The sequence below is a fragment of the Canis lupus genome, chromosome 8 (genome assembly GCF_011100685.1).
Source record: "Canis lupus familiaris isolate Mischka breed German Shepherd chromosome 8, alternate assembly UU_Cfam_GSD_1.0, whole genome shotgun sequence".
Classification (NCBI taxonomy): Eukaryota; Metazoa; Chordata; class Mammalia; order Carnivora; family Canidae; genus Canis; species Canis lupus.
In genome coordinates, this window is record NC_049229.1 from 12932382 (window position 1) to 12957681 (window position 25300).

Below are 25300 nucleotides of genomic sequence, written 5' to 3' on the forward strand. Positions count from 1 at the left end.
GCATTTAAATTATATCCCTTGAATGCCAATTTGGACTTTGTGCCAAGAAGCAGTTGAAGCCCTTTTTCATGGAAATACCCAATAGAAGACCAATCTGTTTAAATGAAAGGTGTCTCTAATCATTTGGTATCACCATAACATGTTTTTATTTTATTATGTAACCTTGAATTATCTTGGCCTCTAATGAGGATCTTGTATTGTTACTGATTCTCAATAATTTCATGGAATTATGTTGTCCAAATGTGCCTTCTGATGCCAAAAAAAAAAAAAAAAGAAAGAAACGAAAAACCTGTCTCATTATTTAAACACAGTTGCTTGATCTAGCACATTTCCCTACTTTTGGAAAAGTCCGACATCCTTTAAGGAAACCATCTTATCTGTAAAGGGCTTCCTTTCCCTCAGGGTGCCACCTCTCCCAGGTACCCTGGTATAATGAAAACCGTAGGCAGATTCGTTTCTAAGCCATTGAACAATTTCTGTATTTCCTCCCCTTCTGAATTCCATCCTGTGTTCCTCTCTCTGCAGGATTAGTGATTATATGGACCTGACCCCTGTAGACATTGTAGGGAAGAGATGCTATCACTTCATCCATGCCGAAGATGTTGAGGGCATCAGACACAGTCACCTAGACTGTAAGTACCTCTTGTGTGTGGGGACAGCCTGGCTGGGGTCATCTTTCTCTCTCTCTCTATCTCCCTCTCTCTCTTCTCTCTGCTGTCTGTTTGGTTTTGGTGCTGATTTCTCCCTGAGATGACTGACTGTCAGCATGCAGGGGAGGAAAAGTGAGACATAAATCACTTCAACTTGTGTTGGAATTAGATTGAAAGTTGGAACTCAGGCCCAGAGAAGTTGCTGGATTTTTAGGCCCTCACATGGGATGTTGTGGTCTCTTGTGCTCTCTCTCCCATGAAGTGATGGGGGAACCTTTGTCTTAAGTGCTTTCTTGACCCTTTCATTTTCCAGAGAGTGAGTTCCACTCTGAAATTAGTGGTCTCTGTTGCAAGATATATGTGGGAGAAGACAAGTTCAGACAGACCAGAGCCTATAGCAATTCCTACTTGACTGACCGCACAACCGGGGCAAGGAGGAAGCCAGACCACAGGGGCAGAGCACATCGTGTGGACACGGCAGCTCTTAAAGGCAGTGTCTTTTCACTGTTATTTCTGGACAGAGGGTTATTCAGTGGAACAGATACCTCCATCTCCTGACTCCCAGGAGAGAGGAACTCATCTCAGCTCTTTGAGTCGATTCCCAGCTCCTGATTCACAAGTTGAACCTCCAAGGCATCTTTTTTTGGCATCTAAAGAAAGGAAGACCAGCAGTGTTCTGCCCAGGTCCAAGCAGAAGCCCCCACACTAGTGTCCCATGCAGTTTCCCTCATCAAACTTGGTGGGCCGTTTCCACTGTGTGTGGAAGGGCTCTGACAATCCCCTGAAACATGAGGCATGGTCTGCAGAACCTCTGAGGAAGAGCCTGCCCCTTTTCCAACCAGAAATCCTTTTTATGAACAATCACCAGACTCTTCCTCAAAGACGAGGGCCCAACGAGCTCATCTTCCTAGATGGTTCTAAACCCAGTCCTGAACTCTGGTTTTAAATACATGCAGGGTGCCACAAATGAGATAGGACGGCTTGACGATCATGTTTTCCTGGTGGCCCTTCAGTCTACTTCCTCTCCCCTTTCCTGGCGTGGCTGAGGAGAGCCGGCTCAGGTCTTTCCTGCTCTTTGCAGTTGTTTGCTCGTTTTAAACTCACATCTTCCAAAGCATAATGGCGGGACGGTAAGCCAGCCAGAGTCTCAAAGTGTGAGCATCTCGTACTGTTTTTTACGCCTGCATTAGCAACATGGACATGGGACCTAGTTCAGTGTCAGGTTTTGTATATATCATGTCTCTGGGAAAAGCCTGCCTGCGAGGCCGCTCTCCAGCAAATTCTGCTCCCGACACTGAGCGCGTGCCTTGGTATTGCACACCAGGGATTTAGGGAACACACTTGTTGCTAAGAATGAATGGGTGTTGTGCATCGCAGAAGCAGATGGCTCTTCAATTAATTGGGGGAAAAAAATGATGCTGTTTTCTGAAAAGAAACATCAGGTTCTTTGTAGCTGGGAATTTAGAGAAGATGGAGAAAAATCAGGATCTTTGGAGGAAGCTCTGAATGTATTTGTAGACCAATGTATGCCAGAGATCCAGACTTTAAAAATGAATATATTGTTTTTAGGACGCTGTCATGGACCATGTGTGTGGGGAGAGAAGGGTGCTTTTTCATTTTGGAATCTTAATTGAGGTCTAACTTCAGAAACCTGGTGCTGACAAAAAAGAACTATGTCATCCTCAGTTATTATTTGGAAAACGTCATGCTATCTCTCTGGGATTTGATTTACAGCTTGAAGAAACACAATTCCTCAGGAACAGTGAGCTAGGGCAGTTCATTTCTTCCCATGAAGCAAAGGTCTCCAACAAATATGTTTGATGCCATTCTTTCCGATCTACTTTTATCTCATTTTCAGTAACCAGAATAATTTGAGAGGGCTGAAAATCAACTCTGCCATTCACTATTGTGCTAGTCCCCTAATTTTGCTGGTATCTTGCCAACTAATAAACAGAGAAGGTATGCTTTTAAATTCTGTGATTTTTTTCATTACTTGATATTGACATACTGGCTATTGCTTTATGATTTAGCCTACTAACAATGATTGAGTTCACTCTTTCAACTCATACACACGACTTCTAATTTTAAGTTCTTTTAATAACCTCAAACACAAGAAAAACAAATAAAATGAGCTGATAATTCTGCACAGTAAAATACACTTCACATATTTAGCTATCATGCTGTGGAATAACTCCACAATGTCAAGTAGCACACAATTAGTAAAACTGTAGGGGGAGGAAAAGGAGTGTTTTGATCCTGAAGAATTTTGATCCTAATCAGATTGAAATTTCAACGTTCTTGTAGTGCTTAATATCTTCAATCACACACACACACACAAAAAAAAATCAAACTGATGCCAATGTCAGGTTTTGCATTCTGTGACTGAAATAAAATGCTAAAATATACAAATGCATCTCGCTTTGTACAATAAACATTAACATCATTATAAAGTAAGATTGAGTCTAAAATTGTGTGATGGAATGTCTGATGTTTACCTAATTCTCAAACCAAAGCCAGCCCAGTAACAAAATGACAGAGCATGTAATAAGTCTTGGTTGTGTAAACACTGGAAGAAAAGGCAAAAAGCCAGCACAGCATCTTGCTTGTCCAAAGCCCTAGGCTATTACTGAAGGATGCCTCAACTGTACCTTCTTGGCAGAAGAAGGTCATGGTGACAGAGAATCAGCTCAAGAATAAGATAGAATTCTAAAACAAAGGGATGGTTAAAAAATAAACCGCATTAACTATTTAGCTTTTCTTCCTAGAGCTATTGGCACAACTCCTGTGCCTGTGCATGAAAGACAGGTTTTAGCCCATCTGATAATATTTCTGATATTTTGATATCTGTCTTATGTTCCAGTTTATGGATAAAACTTAAAAAAAAAAAAGACTCCATAGTCTTTGATAACTCAAAATGCTATCTTTATCACTTATATCTTTTTCCTAGCATAGGCATCTGTAAATCCGTAGATGAACTTGTCTCTAGAATAAGAAAAGTAAAAGGGAATCTCAGCTGCATCAGGAACTGGCAACTTCCATCAGTTGAACCAAGAACTTTGGACCATTCACTCTCCCACTAAGTTAACATGAGACGCCTGATAGTACACTGGCTTTCAACATAAAGAATCACTAAGAATCGCATTATCTATACCAACATGGTGGGTGAGTGAAATTATACTGGGATTCTAAGACCAAGGGGGTTGTAGGACCTCTTCTTTCACACTGTGACCAAAGACCTCTCTGATTTTTTTCTCCTTATGCTACCTCACTGGAGTCATTGAACCCAATTTCACTGATTCTCCAGGGCAAATTGACACAATCAACATTTCGAGGTTTGAATTTTAAACTACTCATGTAAGCAATTATTTGAGCATCTTTGCCTAGCAGTCTCCAGTTCTCCATTGCTCGGGAGGTACCGATCTCCAGCTGACTGATCAGGCCTCCCTTGAGTCCGACGCCCCGGTTAGCTGGAGCACAGGAGAGCAGCGCCACCATCTACTACTCTACCTCTGCCGCCAGCCCAAATACAGACGGGCAAGCCACGAATGCTAAACCAAATGGAGAAACAGGTTTTGCATTTCTCATTTGTCCCTTTTAATCCAACCTTTTGTCTGTAGAAGTTGCTGGATTTGTCTTAAGATATCCCCAGGGTCCTTTCCGGGTCAAATGAGCAACTCTCTCAAACCTAGAAAGAGTGGTGGAGGGAAACTTCTCTTCCCTCTATGATGTGCTCCACTAGCAAGGCTTGAGGCTCTGTAGCTGTGGGACGTTAGTGAAAAGGAGCCAGAAAGGATAGAAGTGGTAGCGTTTCTCCCCTCCTAGGATGCTACCCAGGATGAGGAAACTCTGGAAGAGTTCTTTCACCAAGAAAGAAGGACTTCCAGCTTGTCTGTGAGAGCCTATAGAGAAAGCATGGCCCACCCGATATATTTGAGGGAGCATTAAAAAAAATACAGTAGCCTTGGTCTTTATTTCTTAATTACAAAATTTTATCCTTCTTGACAAAAGTCATGCACAGCTACCTGGAAGAATGCATTGCATGCTGTTTGCATCAATAACCCCTACGCTTCCCTCCTGAAGGCGTCTCATCGCCAAATGCAAGCCGACTGCTTAATGCAGGACTAATTAGTATATCCCCTTCCAGTCTGCAGGCCCTCCATTGTAATTCCTTCCCAGCTCATTTTTTTCCACAACCGAGCATCAATCAAAGTAAGTGCCCTGCCTGCCTCGGAAACACAAGATGTCCTCCATGCATTTGTCATCTGCCACACAAACAAAGGGGGAATTTAATTGTTGATCTGGGTATGCAGCCACCGCACACAGTAAAGGAAGCTGCAGTGTGGGGAGAGAGGACGGCGCAAAGTTTGGTGGGTGGGCCAAGTACAAATAGCACAGAGGACTTCTTTCTATTCTCTGATCTTAGCCTTCTTCGGAGCGGGGCCTTCGGGGATTTGGCTGCGACCTGATCATTGGCTGGACTTTTTCCCAGAGCAAATGAGCTTTTCCTCTTCTTCCATATGAATATGAAAATGCCCCTGAAAGATGATGTGTGTTACAGCTACCACGTCAGATTGTTTTCAGAAGCCAAGTCAGTCTGCATCATGTGCCTCTCCATTAACCAAGACGGATTGTCACATGGAGACAAAATAAAGTCAGGGTTTTATGCAGAAGTGAATTACCGGTATTATTTTACTTCTTTTTTTTTTTTTTTCCTTCTTTTCGGGAAAGTACCGATTTTGGCTTTTCTGATCCAAAAGCAGGCAGATAGAGAACAGAGACCAACAAGGGCCTAACTCTCAGCTGAGTGTCCTTGCTCCCCTGCATTATAGAAACGCCTACCCCCAGCTTAGTGAGTCCAGATCTGCGATTAACAAGATCCCTAGCAGACTCCCATTCAGGTTAATGTTTGAGGACTGACTATACTAGTATGTCAAAAGCACTCTTGTACATGAAGTAAAAGTAAATACAGACTGATTAATCATCTTTTTTTAAGATTTTATTTATTTATTCATGAGAGACACATATATATAGAGAGAGAGAGGCAGAGACACAACACAGGCAGAGGGAGAAGCAGGCTCCATGCAGGGAGCCCGACGTGGGACTCGATCCTGGGTCTCCAGAATCAGGCCCTGGGCCGAAGGCGGCGCTAAACCGCTGAGCCACCCGGGCTGCCCCTAACAATCTTAAGCGCTTCATTTTCCCCTCCAGTTGGTTGAATTTTGTGACTATTAGTAAAGTACAAGTAGCGACTTGGCTCTGAGGGTATGTCAGTCAGGGTTCAAATGAAACGAGTACATAACTACTTGATAAAGAGATGAACTTCTTTACAAAGGTGTAAAGTTTTGAACATCAGTGGAGAAAGCTAATAGAGTGTAAACAGAAATAATAGTCAATTTGTAGGCAAAAGGAGGTGTTTTGGGTTTTGTTTCCCCAGGTTAATCTTTTTCCAAGTACTTGTTGTATGTGTGAATACAAACAGTAACATTTTCCCTGTTCAAATTCATCTAACATCTGTGAGTATTTACTATGTACAAAGCTTTGTGGTATTGCAATAAGGTTTCCAAAATAACTAAGGTGTGGTCTCTACCTTCCAGCAGCTTACATACTAGTAGGGAAGATAGCACGAAAACAGCCAATTTTGAAAACATAGTATAAAAAAGGACTATTGAGATGTATGAACAAAACACAGAACCCCTGAGATGGGGGGTCAGGGAGGAGGGCAGGGCAACAAGGGAGGATGAGAAGTCCCAGAGACAGCACATCTGCCCTGGAACTTGAAAGAGGATGGCAAGAAGCCAAGGTGGCAGGAGGTGGGCAGAGGTGCAGGGTCAGGGACATTCCAGGCTTAGAAGAGCATAAAAGGACACAGAATACAACAGTACACAATCTTTCCTCGCTGCCCAGGAAGTAAGCTGGAACTTCGAGAGGACAGAGATATATTCTAAAACAATCCTAACGTTGATCCCTGGGCTTTTCCTTATTACTATTTCAATCCGTAGCTGCTTTTATTATCATAAAACAGAACATCTAATATCTGAGAGAAACTAACCCATTGCTCTTATAAAACATGCTCAAAAAAAAAAAAATACTTCTAAGACTTCCATTTTAACCTAAATCAAACTAAATAAAATCAGTTCCATCATTTCTAGTACATTATACAAGATTAAGAACAAAATGCTGTTTTATGTTTTATAACTACTTTCCTTAAAATGTTGATTTACTGATACCTTGCGTTCTCTCAAAAAAAAACTCAGACTTCCTTGTTTAATACAAATGAGTGGCATGGGGATTTAATTTGTGTATGTGTTTAGCATACAATGATTTTTCCATAAATTTTGTGTTAACTAAGGATCAGGTCACTTGAACCTCTTGATGAACTCCGCATCCCCTCTGGCTTCCTAGAATTTTTGGCAGGGCACATCGACTAGAATGCATCCCGTTACTGAGTAACAGAAAACCCAAGCAAAAATGACTTAAACTTTCTCTGTAATCATCTTTCCTTTCTCTTCATGATCAAAACAGAGCTGTAGCACTGCCCATCACCAGTTCCTCACAAGACAATGCCCAAAGTCAGGAAAGGGTCAGTCACTATTTTGTGTTCATTTTTGAAAGAAAATGCTCATACAGGCCCTCCAGTAGAGAGAAGCCCCCCTATATCTCATTGTCCAGCATTTCATCAAGTGCCCAAGCCTAAGCCACACACTAGATGCAATTACCAGGTCTGGCTTCAACAATCAAGGCTTGTCCCCCCTTGGGACTTGGGAAAGTTGCCTTATCCAGGAACAAGTGATAGAAGAGCTGCACAATACACAACGTGCTGACTGCAGCTCACACTGCTGCAGGATCTGTAGGAAAGTTGTTGTGAGTCAGTCCGAAGAGTTCACAAGAAGCACATTTTCTTCTTCTATCTTTCTTTTCCCTTATTATTTTACCTCGCATGAGAAGATGAATGTTAGCTGAACCTACTTGTGGTCATTGTTTCATAATATATGTAAGCTGAGCCACTGCCACGCTGTGTGTTTAAACTCACACAGTGATGTATTTCAATTATTTCTAAATAAAACTGAAAAAAAAAAGGAGTAGCTGCTCAGTGGACAACCAACAGTGACTGCTACATGGGAGAATCTGACACATTTTCACAACAAAGTATCTGGGTTTCTGAAAAATCTACACAACAGGTGAACAAATGACATTTACCTGGGCTCCTTTAAGTATTGCTGATTTTGCCAAACATGCGTTCTCTATACCTATGCCTCACCCACCTATGTATTTCTTGTTAAAGAGGTTTAGTGGACTTCATAAAATGACCTCCTCCAGAAACACAGGGTTCACGAGAGACATAAAGTAAATCTGAGGCAAAGATCCAACCTTATCCTTCTACCCTGTTTTAGTTCTCCCTACATTGTAGCTTAACCGTGCCCAACACTTCATTTTTAAAAGGAGGTGATGAATTCCCCCAGGCCAGGTCAGACCCCTGTGCTTTCAGACCCTCATCCCACTTCCCATAAGAGTTATTACGTTTACAAGTTTCTCAGTGAAGATGATTAAGTATCTGTCTCCCATAGAAAGGCAAATCGAGGTAAGTCCTATATTTTCAGAATGAAGAAAACTTCTCCAATGGTTCTCAACGAGAGAGACCTCCCCGTGGGTCTCACTGTCCGGTGTTCCACCACTTTCCAAACCTAAAGCAATCACTGGTAAGGGAGTGGAATTACCATGACCAATACTAATAAAGGGACAGGCCCACGACCAATTTTTGTGGACTTTGAGATCCCTGGTGCCTGGCACAGAGTCAGTAGGCACTCAAAAGAATATCCATTGAATGAGTGGATAAATCCACCATTTCCTTCATTTCCTCACCATAAATTTTTCTTAATTCCCTGCTGAAGAGTTCACGGCTTCCCTTATATGGCAAATCCCGTCCCCCCCACCCCCACCCCAATACCACCACCACCAAAAAAAAAGCATAAGGGCTAAGAAATACCTGTCCTTAAGTATTTTAGGTCAAGAAGGGCAAGAATGAGTGGCACAGAAACTCTGGCCGAATTGAAACAGTTTGAAAAAAATCTGAGATCTCGGACGTCACTCCTGCCAACCATCACTGATTTTTTCCTGTCCTAGAACATACCATCAGTGTTCAAAAGCCTTGGTCTCCCATTCAGTACATTATCATGAAGAAAAGAGGAATTTATTTTTTAAACTTAACAAATTGACATTTCCTAAATCAATGAAAAGTTTTCTGCATGATTCAATATTAACAGTTAATAAAAATCTATCCATTGGCAGTGGTATAGGAAAAAACCTCTTCTGAGGTGATAAATCACACAGATAGCAATTCAAGCAGGGCCTGTCATTAGTGTATTAGGGGGAAAATCCATAGATGATGCATAGTCATTCACAGACCATCCACAGGTCTTCTGTCCTCAAGCTCGTAACTCACGTTAAGTATCAAATATCATTAAACTTTACCAAATATTGCTCGGCACATAGACTCACAAAAAAAACAAAAAACCAATTTGTGGATGCCCGCTATTTAAGACATCTAGCTCACTAATTGCAAAATCTATAGGAAAGTCTGCACAGCATCAAAGCCTTGGTTGATCCTATGAGCAGTTCTAAATGAAAAACCGTCTCGATTGCAAGTAAATAAAGCACTTAATGCACAGTTTCTGCCTCTAATGCTCTTTCTCCTGTGGGTTTTGAAAATGACCTTCCTGGAAGCATCAAGGACTATAACTTTTAGATAAAGAAACTTGTTCCTATTTTAAGTCTATGTCAGGTTCATTCGCCTATAGCCCACAGTTTTTCAAAAGCAGAGGAAAAAGTAATCCAGAATTAAAAAAAAAAAAAAAAGTCCTGTTTCCAGAATGAAGTTCCCTGTCAGCCTGCCTTGGGCCTTAGGTGGAGAAGCAGAGATTAAAGAGTCAGTATTCTTTTTCATGTTTCATCTGCCAGTTTTGTGAATGTAGAAAGGAAACCAGTGGCTACAGCTAAGCACCCAACTGTGGTATTAAGTAGAAAGGTGTGATTCTAGCGCACACACACCACCCCCCCTCACTTGCACACTCTCCACATTAGTGAATTCAGAAATAATATTCGAGTTCCTGGGAGACAGCACCCCCTCTCCATTCTCTGCAGCCACTGATGAAGGTACCTCCCGGCCGGGTGAATGGCGCCGCAGATGCGTCCTCATATCTCCATGACGATAATGAAGCTCTTTGTTCAGCTGTGTGAATGTGAAGTGTGCAATCTCCGATGATCTCACCATTTCCTATTTATTCTATACTTACCTGAATACGCCAAGTATTGCAGCTTTTTAATGCATATGCAAGCCACTAAAATGTCCTTTTGTGAGACACTTCGCTAAAAGACCGCTTTTGATATGTGTTCTTCATCTCCTCTCCAAACTGAATTAGACTGCTTCCTTCTTTTTAAGACACAAGTAACTCACTATTTAGATTCTTTGGCTTTGATTTGGTAGAACGGCCCAACAGGAAGAGACCATGTTCTCTTTTTTTCTCCATATTTCTGAAGGCAAACTTGTACTGATTTGTTTTGATTTACTAACAGAATTATGTTCCTGCCACAGACACAGGCTTCCTTTATGTCCTCTCAATCATCGGTCTATTTCTGGGGACAGAGTTTTCCCGAGGAAAACTGAAATCCCTCTGTTGGTGGCTGTGTGCAGAGCCATGGATGTGTGCCTCGGCGAGAGCTCCTGGGGCTCAGGGGGGAGGAGCTCCCCTCTAGGCCCAGCGCTCCTTGGACGCCACCACTAGGCTCAGACCAAGAGACCGACCAGGTGACATTTTTCAAAGGTATTCAAGAAAACTGAACACGCAGTCTTTTGTGGGGCAAGTGTGTATTTGACATAAGGGGTCACGTGTCCTAAAAAATCGGAAGTTCCCTGCAGTTTTCTCTTAAGTGAAGCGTATGGGTCATGCCCTTCGCAATCAGGGGTGGGTGGGATCTTGACGCTAAATAGCCCCAAACTGTCAAACCAGCAGCACTGGAGCGGTTCAACCAGGAGCGTTTACATCTCCTTGTTCTATTCTTCTCACAAGCGTGGGGCCACCCTGTCCTCGAAAGAGCACAGCCTGCAACTCAAAGGCAGCCTTAGCTTGGAACATGGGGTGGTGCTGAGGGCAGCTACTTGGTTCCTCTTGGAGCAACAGCAGCCGAGAACAACTGGTCCCACCCTAGACTTCCAGCCAGGGAACAAGTTCTCACGGGGTAGCAGAGGTGCTCAGAATTACACCTGGGACCATTCGAGATTATAAGTGAACCTGGGGGAAACGTACCCATCCCCTCATATCTCCTTGAGTGCCCTGTAAAATCTCAGTAAAGGCCCCTCCGATGTTGTGAGATCCCTGAATGCAAACGAATTCCTATGGTACAACTTGAAAGACATAATTCTAGAGATGTTATGATATGATGGGTGAATCCAGTGAGGGGAACACGGGCTGCTCTACCCGAAGTTTCAGACACCAAAAAGTAAACTTTGAGATAAATCAAAGAGAAGATGCCAGGTTTCATGTTAAAAGTACTCACGCCATATCCCGGTACAGAGCTAAAAATATGACCCGCATATAAATTTTCTTTCTCTCTGCTTCCTCTCTTTTTAGTTTGAGCACACTGTTATGAACTTCCTCTGCAGCTCATTGGTTTGATGACTCTATCTCTTTTCAAGGGACAATTAGCTATTTTTTGAGGACTTCCATATCAAGTAACTCACATCGTGCCTTTTTCAGAGTTTCCCCACAAAAGAGATTTTAGGAAATAGCCTGACACAATCATTCTCTCATTTTTCCCCAATATCGAAAGCTAAAACTCCCAAATAAAAACAACAGCCACTGGATTAAAGAGAATTGAAAAAGTTCTTGTGTTTTTTCAAGTTGTCTAATTTATTACAAACTAAAAATCTCTTTCAAACTGGCACCAAGGTGGCTTTTCTTCTTGAGCTGATTAGGACCACATGAGCTCAGGAAAAGCTGTCAGATCCTGCCTCTGGCGCAGCTGGAATGATCCAACTGATTTGCCAGTATGATTTTTTTTTTTTTTTTTAAAGAAAGAAGCTTCATCCCCAAGTCATAAATGTATATTCTGGAGCCCCAAGCAAAAATTATTCCTGTTCATTCTAAAAGAAGCAAAATTCTATTGTGACTCCTTTTTTATGGGACCTCCCAGAAAACCAATACAACCAGGGCAGTATTTGAGTGACCATTTCCCGCTGTAGTAGGAGCTAACTCAGTGCCTTCTCTCTCCCTGTCTGGCTTGCCACTGACGCATGGAGGTCTCCTTCAGGAAGTCCTCAGGGAATTGCCATGATCCAGGTCCAGGCCGGAAGGTGTCTTTACCTCTTCCGAACCACTTTCAGTCTGGCCCGGGGCAAATGAATGGAGTAGGTGAAACTTGTTTTCTCCAACTGACCACAATGGGCTCCCAGATCTGTTTGTGGCATTGACCACAGCAAGCTAAGGCATTCAAGTAGCTGCCTGACCCCCCAAGGAGTCTGGGAGGGGGGGTCCGTTCCTTGGGGGTCCTTCCACAATACTTCCTCATGTGACCACCTGCCAAGCCTGCCTCTCCCAAGTAGGTCTGCTCTCTTTGCTAGATGGCCTTTGGCCGGGGGATGAGGAAGGCTGCACTCCTGGCCATGCTAAATTTGTATTTCTTCTTGGGAAACAGAGTCCTGTAGCCTTAGCTCCAGAAGACAAGGCCACATTCTGAGTCTTTCAGCCCCTTTCACTGCACGTAGGCGGAGCTCACTGGGGAGGGAGATGTTTTGCTGGCTGTACAGTTCAGAATTGAGATTTTGTTTCTCTCTTTGTTTAGAAGTAAGAGAAAGTATTATAAGGAATGGGGGTGGGGGGATCTTTACATTGATTCTACAAATTCTAATTTAACTTTGGAATTCCTGTCTCACTTTGCCCCTTTCTGTGCACTCCCCCCTGGAGATAACGTTTTCACTTCGCCTACCTACGTCTGGTCAAAGTCCGGTCCGGAATCCCCAGCCGGCCTGGGCCGATGTCAACTACTATCTCAGTGTTTTCTTCATGTGGGATTTTGAAAAGGGGTCTCTGGGTCTCCTTGCCCTTGTTAAAAAGTACCAGATCCATCTGAAATTATTCCTTACTCCAGATACACAGCAGATGGGATTAGACACCAACCGCTGACTGGGGTGCTGGAAGTTTCTCTGTGTGAAGATAGTGGGCAGAACTTCATGACCCGTCATTCCTCTATTAATAGTTAACCAGGTTGAGAGGATTTGAATAAAAGCACATCTTGTTGCATGCAACAACGGTTTGACAGAAGAGCTGTATGGCAGAGTGAGTATTTTACTGCTTTCAGCCTCACCACGCAGTTTTGTAGCCTGGGAACCCATGCATGCAGAATGGCACAACTTACAATCGCCGACAAAAGGAGAGCACAATGCTACCTGTGGAGCCTCGCCACCGCCACCGCCACCGAGAGAAGATGACAGTTCCGGGCCTTACAAATACCCTAAACTGTTGAATGGCCTCAGAGTAGAGTAGAGCTTGCCCCTATTTGAAGCGCTCATCAAAGCGAACGAATCTTTCTCGAGCAACTGTGAAGACATAATTATTAAATTTTACAAGCATCCTTTTGGTGCATTGTGAGGAAAAGGAAGAATAGGAGGAAAGCATCGGTGCTTCTGTGTTTACGGACAGAGGACGTGGAGGGAGATTTGTGATCACTTTTAGAGCCGGGAAGAGCAGCTCAGACACGACGGGATGAGCTTCAACGGCCTCAAAATGCGGCTCTTCTCCAAAGTGACTTCCTTTTACCCATCCAACCCCCCCCCCACAAAAAAAAAAATCAAAATGTACTTCATGAAACTATTGTATATGAAGCACTTATTAGCCGTAATTAAATGGACAATATGAATTTACTACGTCTTTAGGACTCTGGCTTGTTCTGGTTTAGAGCAAGATGATTAATGCAAATACATATTACTTGAGATAACCATTTAGCAGCTAATTTAGCCAAATTTATTACAGCAGTTAGAGGTTTTTCATTTTAGCAGACGGAGACAAGGACATGCCAAAAAGTGGGCAACGTGGACGAGTGCACACTGCCCTCTAGTGGCCAACCAGCCGGCGCGCTTTCGGGGGTGTGGAGTCCCTGCGATCCCCAGCCAAGTAATAACCGCAGGTTTTTCACATTTCCGGCATCCTTTTAAACCATTCCTTTCCATAGCACTTTATTTCAGGGGATGATTTACTGCACTTTCCCCTTTTACTAGCTCAGGAGTACCCAGATACAAATCAAATCAATTTCAACTTGGCAAGATTTTGGTTAAAGTATCATTTTTAACATCTGCATTTTAAAGCTCTCCTTCAGTGGGTATTTAATGGCACCGTTTCACATTACTGATTGTTTTTACTTGTTCCTTCATCTGGGGCCATATTTCAGAGCGTGTGTGGAGCTGTCACTCTGTTTGGCTCTAGCCAAGTCAATTCCGTGCCTCCCTTAGGCCAGGGTTTCTCCCTGACTTGGTCGGGGGATTTATTTTGTTCCAACAGTCAGTAAAGTCTCACCAGAATTTCCCCGGATTGACCAATGTAAATTTTGTTCATACGCGGACTATAAATTCTGTTAGACAAGATCAAAAGGAACAGATGTAGGAGGACACTGGTTGATGCTGCTTGCACTCAGGTGAAATGATCAAAGACAGGGTAAAGCATCTTCGGAACCATTCAAATATCTGGGATCTCAAAGAGATCTACCTCGCAGCTATGAATAAATCACATACAGATTTTCCTTTGTTAGCGTCTGACGTCAAACCCATTGACAATATCCACACCACATTAGGTATTCTGTGAGCCAACAAGATTTGTAGTCCTTTTATTCTTCCTTTCACACCATGGCTGCCCAAAACGGAATAAAGTCCTGCTACAAATGCTAGTAACCCTCGCTCCACTGAATTGTTGATTTTATTTGTCCTACTAATGGCATTCTACATTAAGCATACAGAAGGGCACCCCTGGCTTAGTGTGGTGTGGGACCCCCCCCTTTCAAAGCTTGCCGTTCTACCGAGATGATAATCATTTGGTCCCCATCTTAATACACAATGCCTTCTGTTTTGTTCTTTTTTCCCCCAGTGCTGAATAAGGGCCAGTGTGTGACGAAGTACTATCGTTGGATGCAGAAGAATGGAGGATATATTTGGATACAGTCTAGTGCCACCATAGCTATTAATGCCAAGAACGCAAATGAGAAGAATATCATCTGGGTGAATTATCTTCTTAGGTATATTTTCTAATTCTTTTTCATTTCTGTGTCAGTTATAAAATATGCAGCCCACGGTTAATAGCTGACATGTCTTATTATCTTTTGGCGGTATCTGGTGTGGAAATATGTGGAAATTCTGCTTTTCCTTCCACAAGATGCAAAGAAATATGGAAAGATCAGAGCAATGTTGGAGGGGACTTCCAGGGCAGACTCACAACATTTTTAGTAACTCTTGGTCTGTCAACATTTGGGCAGCTCTGCAGAGGTTGCTTTGGTTTCCCCCACAAATGGTCAGGCTAGAAAGAAAGAAAAAAAGTGACAGACTTTTGCCGACAGATGAAGCATTCAAGAGGCACCTCCTTCTCCCCACCCCATAAACCTACACTCGTGCATTCCAATCCTTGAGAAAATTAAGCAAAAGGGCATGGGGAAAAAGTGGCAGGGTCCATTATATCCCTCCTGTATCCCATCCCTTTGAAACCTTAAGCATATTACACAGCATTTGATTCCCTAGGCATTCAAGTTTTGGTAAGCCAAGTGGGCTGCTTTGCCGGAATCAAGGCAATATCGGTATATAAATGAAAGCAATCTTCTTTTGCCTCGTGCCATGGAACTTTGGTCTAGTTTTACTGCTATTTTAATGTGCCCGCCAATTTACATCCATAAATGAGGCCAGGCTCAACAAGCTTCCTAAACTCTAGTCTGCGACCCCTCTTCTCTCTCCTTCCTCATCTCTCTCCTTCCTCATCCAAAGCATTTTGCCTTTGGAGTCAACCAAGCAAAAAGAAAACCAAGACCTTGGTTGGGCTGCTTTTGGGGGCAAAATTTCCTGGAGGTCTCCCACCGTTTCCGTCATGAAACTATGAGAATGCTCGCAGCCTGGCTGCCTCCCGTCACTGTCATTCCAGTTTTTGGCTTCTCTTGGCCTAAAGCCACCAAGCAGAACCCAACACGTGGTCTGAATAGGAACGCTTCCAGTAGGTCTTATGAATGGAAGTTGGTGCCCTTTGGCTGATAATCTAGACAGGGAGTACCTGAATCCCATTTTTCTCGGAGACAGCCAAATGGAGCCGAGATGCTGACAACCATGGCTCATCAGCACACTGACCCTTCAGAGTGTGTTCACGTACATTGGTGATGACTTGAAGGCATGAATGTGCTTGCTACCAATAGCATATCAATCAGACACTAATGATTATTGCTCTAGAGAGGGCCTTAATGTGCACCACTTAAAAGAGTCTTCATTTATCTACTTTCTTTTTCCTTTTCTGACCTCTTCGACGCTACAGTAATTCTCTCCAAAGGTCCAAGTATGTGTATTTAATGTGGCTTTCTCCGAGGCCTGATTTTCATGTGAACTTTCTCCTGTGTTCGTGATATGCTCAAGATGAGTTCTGATGCCAAGGAATCCTTTTACAAAGAGGTTTATGAAACAGTGGCTATGTGTAATGCAGGTTATAAAAACTCACATGCCAAAGAGAAATCAGAATAAGGTATTGTGGCATGAACATTCTTTTGCTAGTCAAAAATGTCGTCGCGCCAAGGAGACCCATTATTATTATTAGAAATCAGGCATTAGCAACAGGAACGCCACAGACTGGAAGATAATCTGTCCCCCATGCTGATGGAACACAGTACACTGAAGTCGTCTGTACACTTGGCCACTCCCATTCAGGGAGATGATTTCTTGCTGTCTGGATCTTTCTTACTGCTTCATCCCTCTCAGGACTCCCGACTCTGCCCCCAAGTGGAAGGAATGAGAAGGGTTAAGGAGAGGTCAGTCCATGAAATTTTGGATCAACACCACTGACCTGGCCTGGGATCAAATGTACAAGCTCCTAAGTGTTTGGTGATTCTAGTCCATCTAATTCCATAGGGAGAGGACTGAAGTAGTCTGGGTACCAAAGACAAGTTATCAGGCTCAAGAGTCTCAATCTCAGACACGGTAGACCTGTGTCAGCTGACCCAAAGACTCACCCTGAGTTCAGGGGGAGAAGTCTACAAGCTGGGTGACAAGTGACTTGTGAACCCCCATCTGGACCAGAGGAGACTAACGCAGATGGGCATTAGCAGAGGAAAACCACCACGTCTGCCATTTCACTGGCATCACTTCTAGAGGCTCAAGATCTAAAAGAAAAAGATGTGGCCTTGGCAAAACAGCAACTATTGAATATTAGCAAAAGAGTAACTTACTGAAGTTTCTTTCCCACATTTCCTTTCCTTTGTTCTTCCCTGAGCAATATTTTCATTTTCTCAAAACCCTCACTTCTGGGTCATTCAGGCCTCTCGTTCCCCATTCTGAAATGACTGCTCTTCTCCTCTTCTCTCACGTGTTGGTAGAATTAGGGACTCCAGAGTGTTCAGAGACTGAGAGTCTAAGGCCACCTTCCCACCATTAGTCTCATCTCATTATCTAGGGAAAGCTCTGCCCCTGAAGCTAATTCACACTAAGGAGTAAATGCCTGATAATCCATCGTGGTGAATTAACCCTCCCCGCGACACTGGCCGCTTTAGAGCGGTTACTGAAACAGTGACTCTCAAATATAGGGATTTCACTAGAGATTAGCAGATGAATCGGTAATCATCATCTGGTTGGCTAGCCATCCTGGAGGGTAGAAGAGGCATTTTCCACTTTGAGGCAAGAAGGCTTTCTTTGTGTCTCGAGATTACAGTAGCCCACATTTGCTAGTACATTGGGCTGGCCTTGAAGGTGGCATTTCTAGAAGATAGCTCGCTCAAACTGACCAAACACACACTCTTTTTCCAGAAGAGGCCTGTTTCTGAATTAAAAATAGAACAAAAATTAAGCACATTTGTGCAGATGGGGTTAGATCCATTCTGTTAGGGCCTCTTTCACACTGGGACTCTCCCCACTGCAATCAGAGTTCCAGCTTAACAAGCCACAGGTGTACACCACATGAACGGCTGAAAATGTGATTGTAATGGGTGTGTTGACAGTTCAGTAGCCATAATCCATGCATCCCAAGGTGCACCTGTGCATCTGTCAGATCATTAGGCGCCAAGGGCTCGGCACACCGCCCCCACCCTCACTCAGTGGCTCTGGAGCCATCTGAGCAGCTGAGAAGCTCCATCAAGGAACCAAGACAAGGGTACCGAGGCAATGGACTCATTAGGAGCCCAAGAGGAGATAGGGCACACCAGGAGGTATGGGAAGGAATAGCTGAGAGTACTTCTCCCCCCGCCCCACCCCCGCATGTGTTAGACTGGGAGGGATGTCAAGCAGCGCAATGCCCGGGTCCCCGGCCCCACCTGATTATTTAAAAGCGTTTTAGTGGCTTTCCTGTGGCATTTGGGTATTCAGCCCTCGTGGCAGGGTGCAGCTGCACCCCAGCACAGGAAATCCCAGCCTCAGGAGAAGTCCCATAAGGACCTAAGAAATGGCTTCTCGCGTAGTCTTTTAAACTCTCTAAGCTCCAGAAGTCTGGGGCCAGGAGGTGGGGGGCGGGGGGGGGGGGGGAGATGGTCAAAAGCAAACCGTGGAGAAGGGGTGTCCGCCCTCCTGATAAATGCCTCCCTCGCCCGCAGTAACCCCGAGTACAAGGACACACCCATGGATATCGCACAGCTCCCCCACCTGCCGGAGAAAACTTCGGAATCTTCGGAGACATCCGACTCTGAATCAGACTCTAAAGATACCTCAGGTATTACAGGTATTCCTCCTTCTCCATGTTCTACGCTCAGGGCTGGCCTGCGCAAACACGGGGGTGGGCGGCGGCCCCAGGGCCACCATCGGAGCCGGGCGGAGAACCAGGACATCGGATGCAGACACACAGGTCGCATCAAATCGGTACTGGGTCGCTCTCTCTCTGTACGTCCGTGTGTATGTTTATGTGTCACCACATACATCTGTGCACACACATACGTACGTGGCATCTCTACACACATACATACGTATGGTAAGGGATGTATTTATACACAAAAACACGTTATTCTATAATACAGCCCCAACATGCCGGTACATATACGAGTCTACAGACCGCCTGCTTGGCTTAGCAGTCACTCAGTGTCCGCCCTCCACGGCCACACAGGAGTCCCCCCTGACTTCACAGCCAGCTTTGGCCTCTTTACCAGAAGCAGTAGCCAGTTTATTTCACTATCTCTAAGACAGTCTGTACCTTTGAGCCCCAGATATTCACATCTTTCCCGAGTTGGGGCTGAGCCTCCAAAGCAGGATCCTTAAGGGCATAGGTAAGGGGTTCTTTGGAAAGCAGACTTTCTGGTAGTTCTTTGGGGCTCGGGAAAGTTAAGTTAAAAATCTACTTTTCCTCCAATCCCCAGCCCCCATTCCACAGACACGCTTAGGGCCAGGGAGCACAGAACTCACAGAGTTTTACAGCTGCAAAGAATCCTAAGCCTCTTCTGACCCAACGTCTTCCACAGAAATGAAGTAGTTCCGTGATTTGTCTAAGGTTGCAGGACAGCCCGCCTTCCAGAAGCGTCACAGCAGAGCCACAAAATCAGCATCATCCCTAAATCTCCTGAGTTGTGTTACCGGGAGAATCTATCTCCCTCTAATGTGCCAGGCGGCTAGGGGTCCCCCACCACCACCACCCTTCCATCCTTAGGGGCACCTGCTCTCCAGGCTTGTACGCCCATATCCCTCTACTCTAGACAAAGCTTCGGGGAAGCGGAAGGAGGTGAAAAGCGCAGAGGATCCTGACTGTTTTCCTATCCTAAGCTGAATTCATCTGCCAGTTCTTTACTAGGGCAGAAGTTCCAGAATAGACACGCTCTGCGCCTTATTTACCTACCAACATAGCAGGGAACAAAAAAGACAACAATCCCACCACCCACCCGGTGGAGCCTATACTGTAGTCGGGGGAAGAGATCAAGGCGAATGAGAATAAGCACCACCTGATTCCCTGCACGGCCAAGTGCTACAGAGAAAAACAGGAATAAGGAGTGTGGTTTTCAATCATGAACAAATATCCACCAACGGAAAGTGCAGACGTCTGTAGAAAGTCACCTTGCACACCACCATGCTTCTGTGTCGCTAACCTCTCATTCCAGATCATCATCGGCTCTGATGCCCCGAGTATTTTTTTTTTTTTTTTTTTTTTTTTTTTTTTTTGCAGGACTTCTCAAAGGTTAGCGTGCCAAACGATCGCCCGGGGATCTTGCTGAAATACAGAATCTGATTTAGCAGGCTTGGGTGAAAGCTGGGACTGTGCATGTGTGACGCGCCCACACTCTGGGTAAAGGGCCCGCTGGCTAGTCGAAGCCTTCCAGACGGAGAAAGCCCGGGCTCTCGGTAGCGAAGGTGGGGGAGCGGCCCAGGTGGGCCCACACTCCGCCCCCCCCCAGCAGGTGCGCCGTGCGTCCTGCCCTGCTAACCAGGTGTCTTTTGTCTCCCCTCCCCCCGCCCCCTGCCCCCCCTGCCCCCCGCCCCCGCCCCCTCCCCCGCCCGCTGGCCCCACGCAGAGGACAACGAGAACTCCAAGTCCGACGAGAAGGGTAACCAGTCGGAGAACAGCGAAGACCCGGAACCCGACCGGAAGAAGTCGGGCAACGCGTGCGACAACGACATGCACTGCAACGACGACGGGCCCAGCTCCAGCAACCCCGACAGCCGCGACAGCGACGACAGCTTCGAGCACTCGGACTTCGAGAACCCCAAGGCGGCCGAGGACGGCTTCGGCGCGCTGGGGCCCATGCACATCAAGGTGGAGCGCTACGTGGAGAGCGAGTCGGACCTGCGGCTGCAGAACTGCGAGTCGCTCACGTCCGACAGCGCCAAGGACTCGGACAGCGCGGGCGAGGCGGGCGCGCAGGCCTCCAGCAAGCACCAGAAGCGCAAGAAGAGGCGGAAACGGCAGAAGGGCGGCAGCGCCAGCAGGCGGCGCCTGTCCAGCGCGTCGAGCCCCGGCGGCCTGGACGCGGGCCTCGTGGAGCCCCCGCGGCTGCTGTCCTCCCCCAACAGTGCCTCGGTGCTCAAGATCAAGACGGAGATCGCGGAACCCATCAACTTCGACAACGACAGCAGCATCTGGAACTACCCGCCCAACCGCGAGATCTCCAGGAACGAGTCCCCCTACAGCATGACCAAGCCCCCCAGCGCCGAGCACTTCCCGTCGCCGCAGGGCGGCGGGGGCGGCGGGGGGCTGCACGTGGCCATCCCCGACTCGGTCCTCACCCCGCCGGGCGCCGACGGCGCCGCCGCCCGCAAGACTCAGTTCGGCGCCGCGGCCCCCGCGGCCCTGGCCCCCGTCGCCTCCGACCCGCTGTCGCCCCCACTCTCGGCGTCCCCGCGGGACAAGCACCCCGGGGGGGGCGGGGGCGGGGGCGCGGGGGGCGCGGGCGGCGGGGGCGGCGGCGGGGGCGCGGGCGCGGGCGCGGGCGGCGGCCCCGGCGCGGCCAACTCCTTGCTGTACACTGGGGACCTGGAGGCGCTGCAGAGGTTGCAGGCGGGCAACGTCGTGCTCCCGCTGGTGCACAGGGTGACGGGGACCCTGGCCGCCACCAGCACGGCGGCGCAGAGGGTCTACACCACCGGCACCATCCGCTACGCGCCCGCAGAGGTGACCCTGGCCATGCAGGGCAACCTGCTGCCCAACGCGCACGCTGTTAACTTCGTGGACGTTAACAGCCCCGGCTTCGGCCTCGACCCCAAGACGCCCATGGAGATGCTCTACCACCACGTGCACCGGCTCAACATGTCGGGACCGTTCGGGGGCGCCGTGAGCGCCGCCAGCCTGACGCAGATGCCCGCCGGCAACGTGTTCACCACGGCCGAGGGACTCTTCTCCACGCTGCCCTTCCCCGTCTACAGCAACGGCATCCACGCGGCACAGACTCTGGAGCGCAAGGAGGACTGAGGCGCCCCCGCGGGCCCCCCCGAGGCATCGTCGGCGTTTTCGTTTAGACCTTTTGATTCTAGCACTTTGAATTCGAGCAGGTCGGCGTCCGCTCTCCACACCGCGGCCCCCTTGCACCCCCCTTTCTTTACCTTGACTCCTTCTTTCCCGTAAAGATATTGTTTATTTTCTGCCTTCGGAGAGTCCGATGACCCGTTGCCTGCCGTTTTGTCTTCTTCTAAGATGTGTGTTGGGTTGTTTTGCTTTCCTTTGCATCTTTATTAAGATGTCTTTAATGTGTATATGCCTCTGCCATAGAATACTCAGTCTTGTGGTCAAGAGATTTCTCAAGTGACAACCATCGGGTTTCTTCACCAAGATCTTGATGTGATCAAGATTGAAAGAGACAAGCATAAACAATGTGCCCTGTTTGACGAAGTCAAATGAAATGGGGTGTTGTTCGGTTCTGTTCTGTTTCGTTGTTTTGGTTTTGGTTCTGGTTCCTAATTCCTTTTAAAATAGGGGGATAGTATTTTAGAATTTTATGCAGAATTTAATTCTCTTTTTATGGTTAAGATTTTAAGATTTTCTTACTTGCACATAAAAAATAATTTGGGTTCTTAAACTTAATTTCTGGCCTGTGACTAGAATGTTTAAAAAAAAAAAAAAAAGTTGGACTAAATGTTAATTACTGAAACATTAACTTAATTTCTAAAACCATGGTGCTATCATTTATTAATCTGTAATGTCTTCATACAAAATGCAGCTCCTGGGCTGGGTTTTGGAAAAAAAAAAAAAAAAAAAATGTGTTCTGTCCTGGTCTGGAGTCCGCTGCTGCAGTCTCCTTGGTTAGTTAAGACAAAGCCCTCATTAACGTTTGCTGCAGGACTTAAAATTTTTTACCTCCCAACTAACAAACATAGCCTCACATTAAATTTAATGGGTCAGTAAAGCCCTTTTTAAAGGGGCCTTTGGAAAACTCAATCAAACTGATTTGAGGAGCAGTTTAGTTACATACTGCCTTTTGTTGAGCTGTTTTTCTTTTTTTTTTTTTTTTTTCCTTTTCTCAGTCTAACTGAGGCTAATTTTTTGCGACTTCAGTAACACTTCAGAGTAAACGAAGGAAAAGATATTTAACATCTTTTTTATTTCTTTTTCATTTCTTGCTAAAAAAAAAAAAGGGAAGGTTGTATTTGGGGGGACTGATTTGATTTGATGGCATTTTTTTTTTTCCCCTTTGGTTCTCTTATTTCTAGGTTGAAACCAGTACGGTTTAAAACTAAAGAGTGGGTTGATAAGCTTCAAACAGATAACCGCAACTGAAAACCGCACATGAAGTAAAAAAAAAAAAAAAGAAAAAAAAAAAGAAAAAAAAAAAAAAAAAAAAAAAAAAAAAAGGAAAAAAAGAAAAAAAAAGAAAAAGAAAAAAAAATCTCCTATTTTGTCTTTGTTGCCAGAAATCAGTGTAGTGTCAAACACTCCAAATGACTGTCAAGTATAAATTCTTCCTCCACTCCATCTTTGGCAGCTGTTTTTAAGGCATCTAATAACAGATGTGAGAACTGTAATGTGTGCAATGTGTACGTGTCCTTGGCTGTCGGCCCCATTGCAGTTTCAATGTGTGTTGCTATATGCAGTATATACTAAGCTAACGTAGTTGTTTTGTCCTTTGTCTTCTCTGTGCTCTCTCTCTAGTCCGGAGTGGTCCAGTCCCATTCCTGCAGTCCTAGTGAATCAGTGATTCTTGGGGGTTAGTGAGTTTTGTGTGGTGGCCTTCCTCTGTAACGTCACCCTATGCTGCTTCTACTGTCTGTGAATCTTTCGTTCCACTTTTTAAAATCCCTGCTGTTGCTTTGCTGGTGTATATTCTCCCGACCTCTCCTTCCTTTCCCTCCCTCTCTTGTCTCCCCTTCTCCCTCCCATCTATCCTCCACCCACCCACCCTTACCCCGCTCCCCCCTCCCCACACCCTTCCCCAAAATCTTTTTCATTCTCAGAGATAAAAAAGACTCTTAACTAGCTCAAGGTTAATGGAGCCATTTTTCCCACAATGGAGTTCTGGGTATGACTTTTTCTTCTGGAGTGCAACACAAAGCACTGAAGAATAACGCTCAGATATTTTAAATAATTGATGCCACAGAGCCTCAGTTGTTAACATTCCCAGAGTCCCTTGTGCTCTACCTAAGCAGTGGGTGCTTTTCTTTGGTTTCCTTCCAGGTTGGCTGATGGAGCAATATATAAAGCAATTATCAGTGAGACAGAAAATTATTTCAAAGGTCAACCCACATTTTTTAAAAACAAAAGGGGAGGGGATAATGGAATATAGAATTGTCATATATATTTGTTTATGTGTGCAATGCTAATATAGTAATTCGGCTGTCCTTTGAATATCACTGTGTTGCGTGGTTTCCTCTAGGACCTTTGATGCCATGAGTCGGGCCCACATCACTGTGGAATAATAATAACTAAAAGAAGTGAAATGCCACAAATTTTAATAGTGAGCTTACTTGAAGGATTTAAGTAGGTTTAGAAGGTGAAGAAGGCCAGTCATGATATTTAAAGATTAATTTTGGAAGCTCTACTCTAGCTATCGAACAATCAAAGGAATGCACCTATCAGCTACAAAGAACAGCTAGACAGCTGTTTGTTTTTTTTTTTTTTTCTTTTATAAATGTTTCTGTGTTGTGTCAAAATGATTTCTGGTGATTTAAACTAACAGATAATCACAGCTGCTGTCTAAATCCATAGTGTTTAAAATTACAAAATGAAAAAAAAACACTTCATTACCTGTGAAGACTGTGTCTGTGTTTTTAACTATTTCTTGTACAAATATATGAAAACTTTTATGAGGAGACTGGTGCCAAGTAGCTGAATAATGGGGAAAGGGATATTCTGTTCGTAAAAATCTTAGCAGTGTTACCAACTCTACAATATATATATAAAAAAAAAAATTAAAACGTTACAAAGCGACAGCTATGGTACATTTGTTTTGTGTGAAGCTAACCGGACCTAACTTCCTGAGTGCCTGGCTTATTTTGAAACATTTTTTTTCATTGACCATTGATAATGCTGCAAATCAGAAATGTACATACTTCATTTACAACAGGGTTCTTTTTATACTTTTGTAGATTCTCATACATGTCACATACATGGTTGTCTTTATGTAACTTAATTTTTTCATCCGCAGGTGCCATTTTCATAATAAACTTCTCTTGGATTTGTTACTATCTGGCATCATTTCTTTTACATGTAACCATCCTAACTAATGAGTGCTGGTAGTATTTGTTTAAGCAGGTACCTTGGTCATTACTATTGATTTTTTTTCTTAAAAAGTTCGAAAAAAAAAAGATACATCCATATTTTTGCTAGTTTTGGAAAAAAAAATGCATAGCTTGTGTCATGATGAGGCTGACAAGGCACAGATTAAGATGCTAATCCAAATACTACACCAAACTTGCAACCATCCTAAATTTTCAGCTACCCCAACTCATTGTCATACTGAGCATTATTATGCACATTATCAAAGCTGAACAGTGGGCCTGCATGGTAACCACTACGGGAAGTGTGCATTTTTTCTTG

The 25300-nt window shown here is 44.9% G+C and overlaps 1 protein-coding gene across 5 annotated transcripts in view; it reads left to right on the top strand.

Moving 5' to 3' along the window:
• The window catches only part of NPAS3 (neuronal PAS domain protein 3), an 845222-nt gene extending 820274 nt beyond the window's left edge, over positions 1 to 24948 (top strand). For 4 of the 5 annotated variants that reach the window (XM_038544466.1, XM_038544462.1, XM_038544463.1 and 1 more), the window contains 4 exons: positions 526 to 632; positions 14777 to 14924; positions 18453 to 18577; positions 20349 to 24948. In XM_038544466.1, the coding sequence (XP_038400394.1) occupies positions 526 to 632; positions 14777 to 14924; positions 18453 to 18577; positions 20349 to 21742 (1774 nt within the window). In that variant the 3' untranslated portion in view covers positions 21743 to 24948. The remainder of the gene's footprint in view (positions 1 to 525; positions 633 to 14776; positions 14925 to 18452; positions 18578 to 20348) is intronic. The other variant, XM_038544464.1, reaches the window with a different exon arrangement.
• Positions 24949 to 25300: the final 352 nt, after the last annotated feature.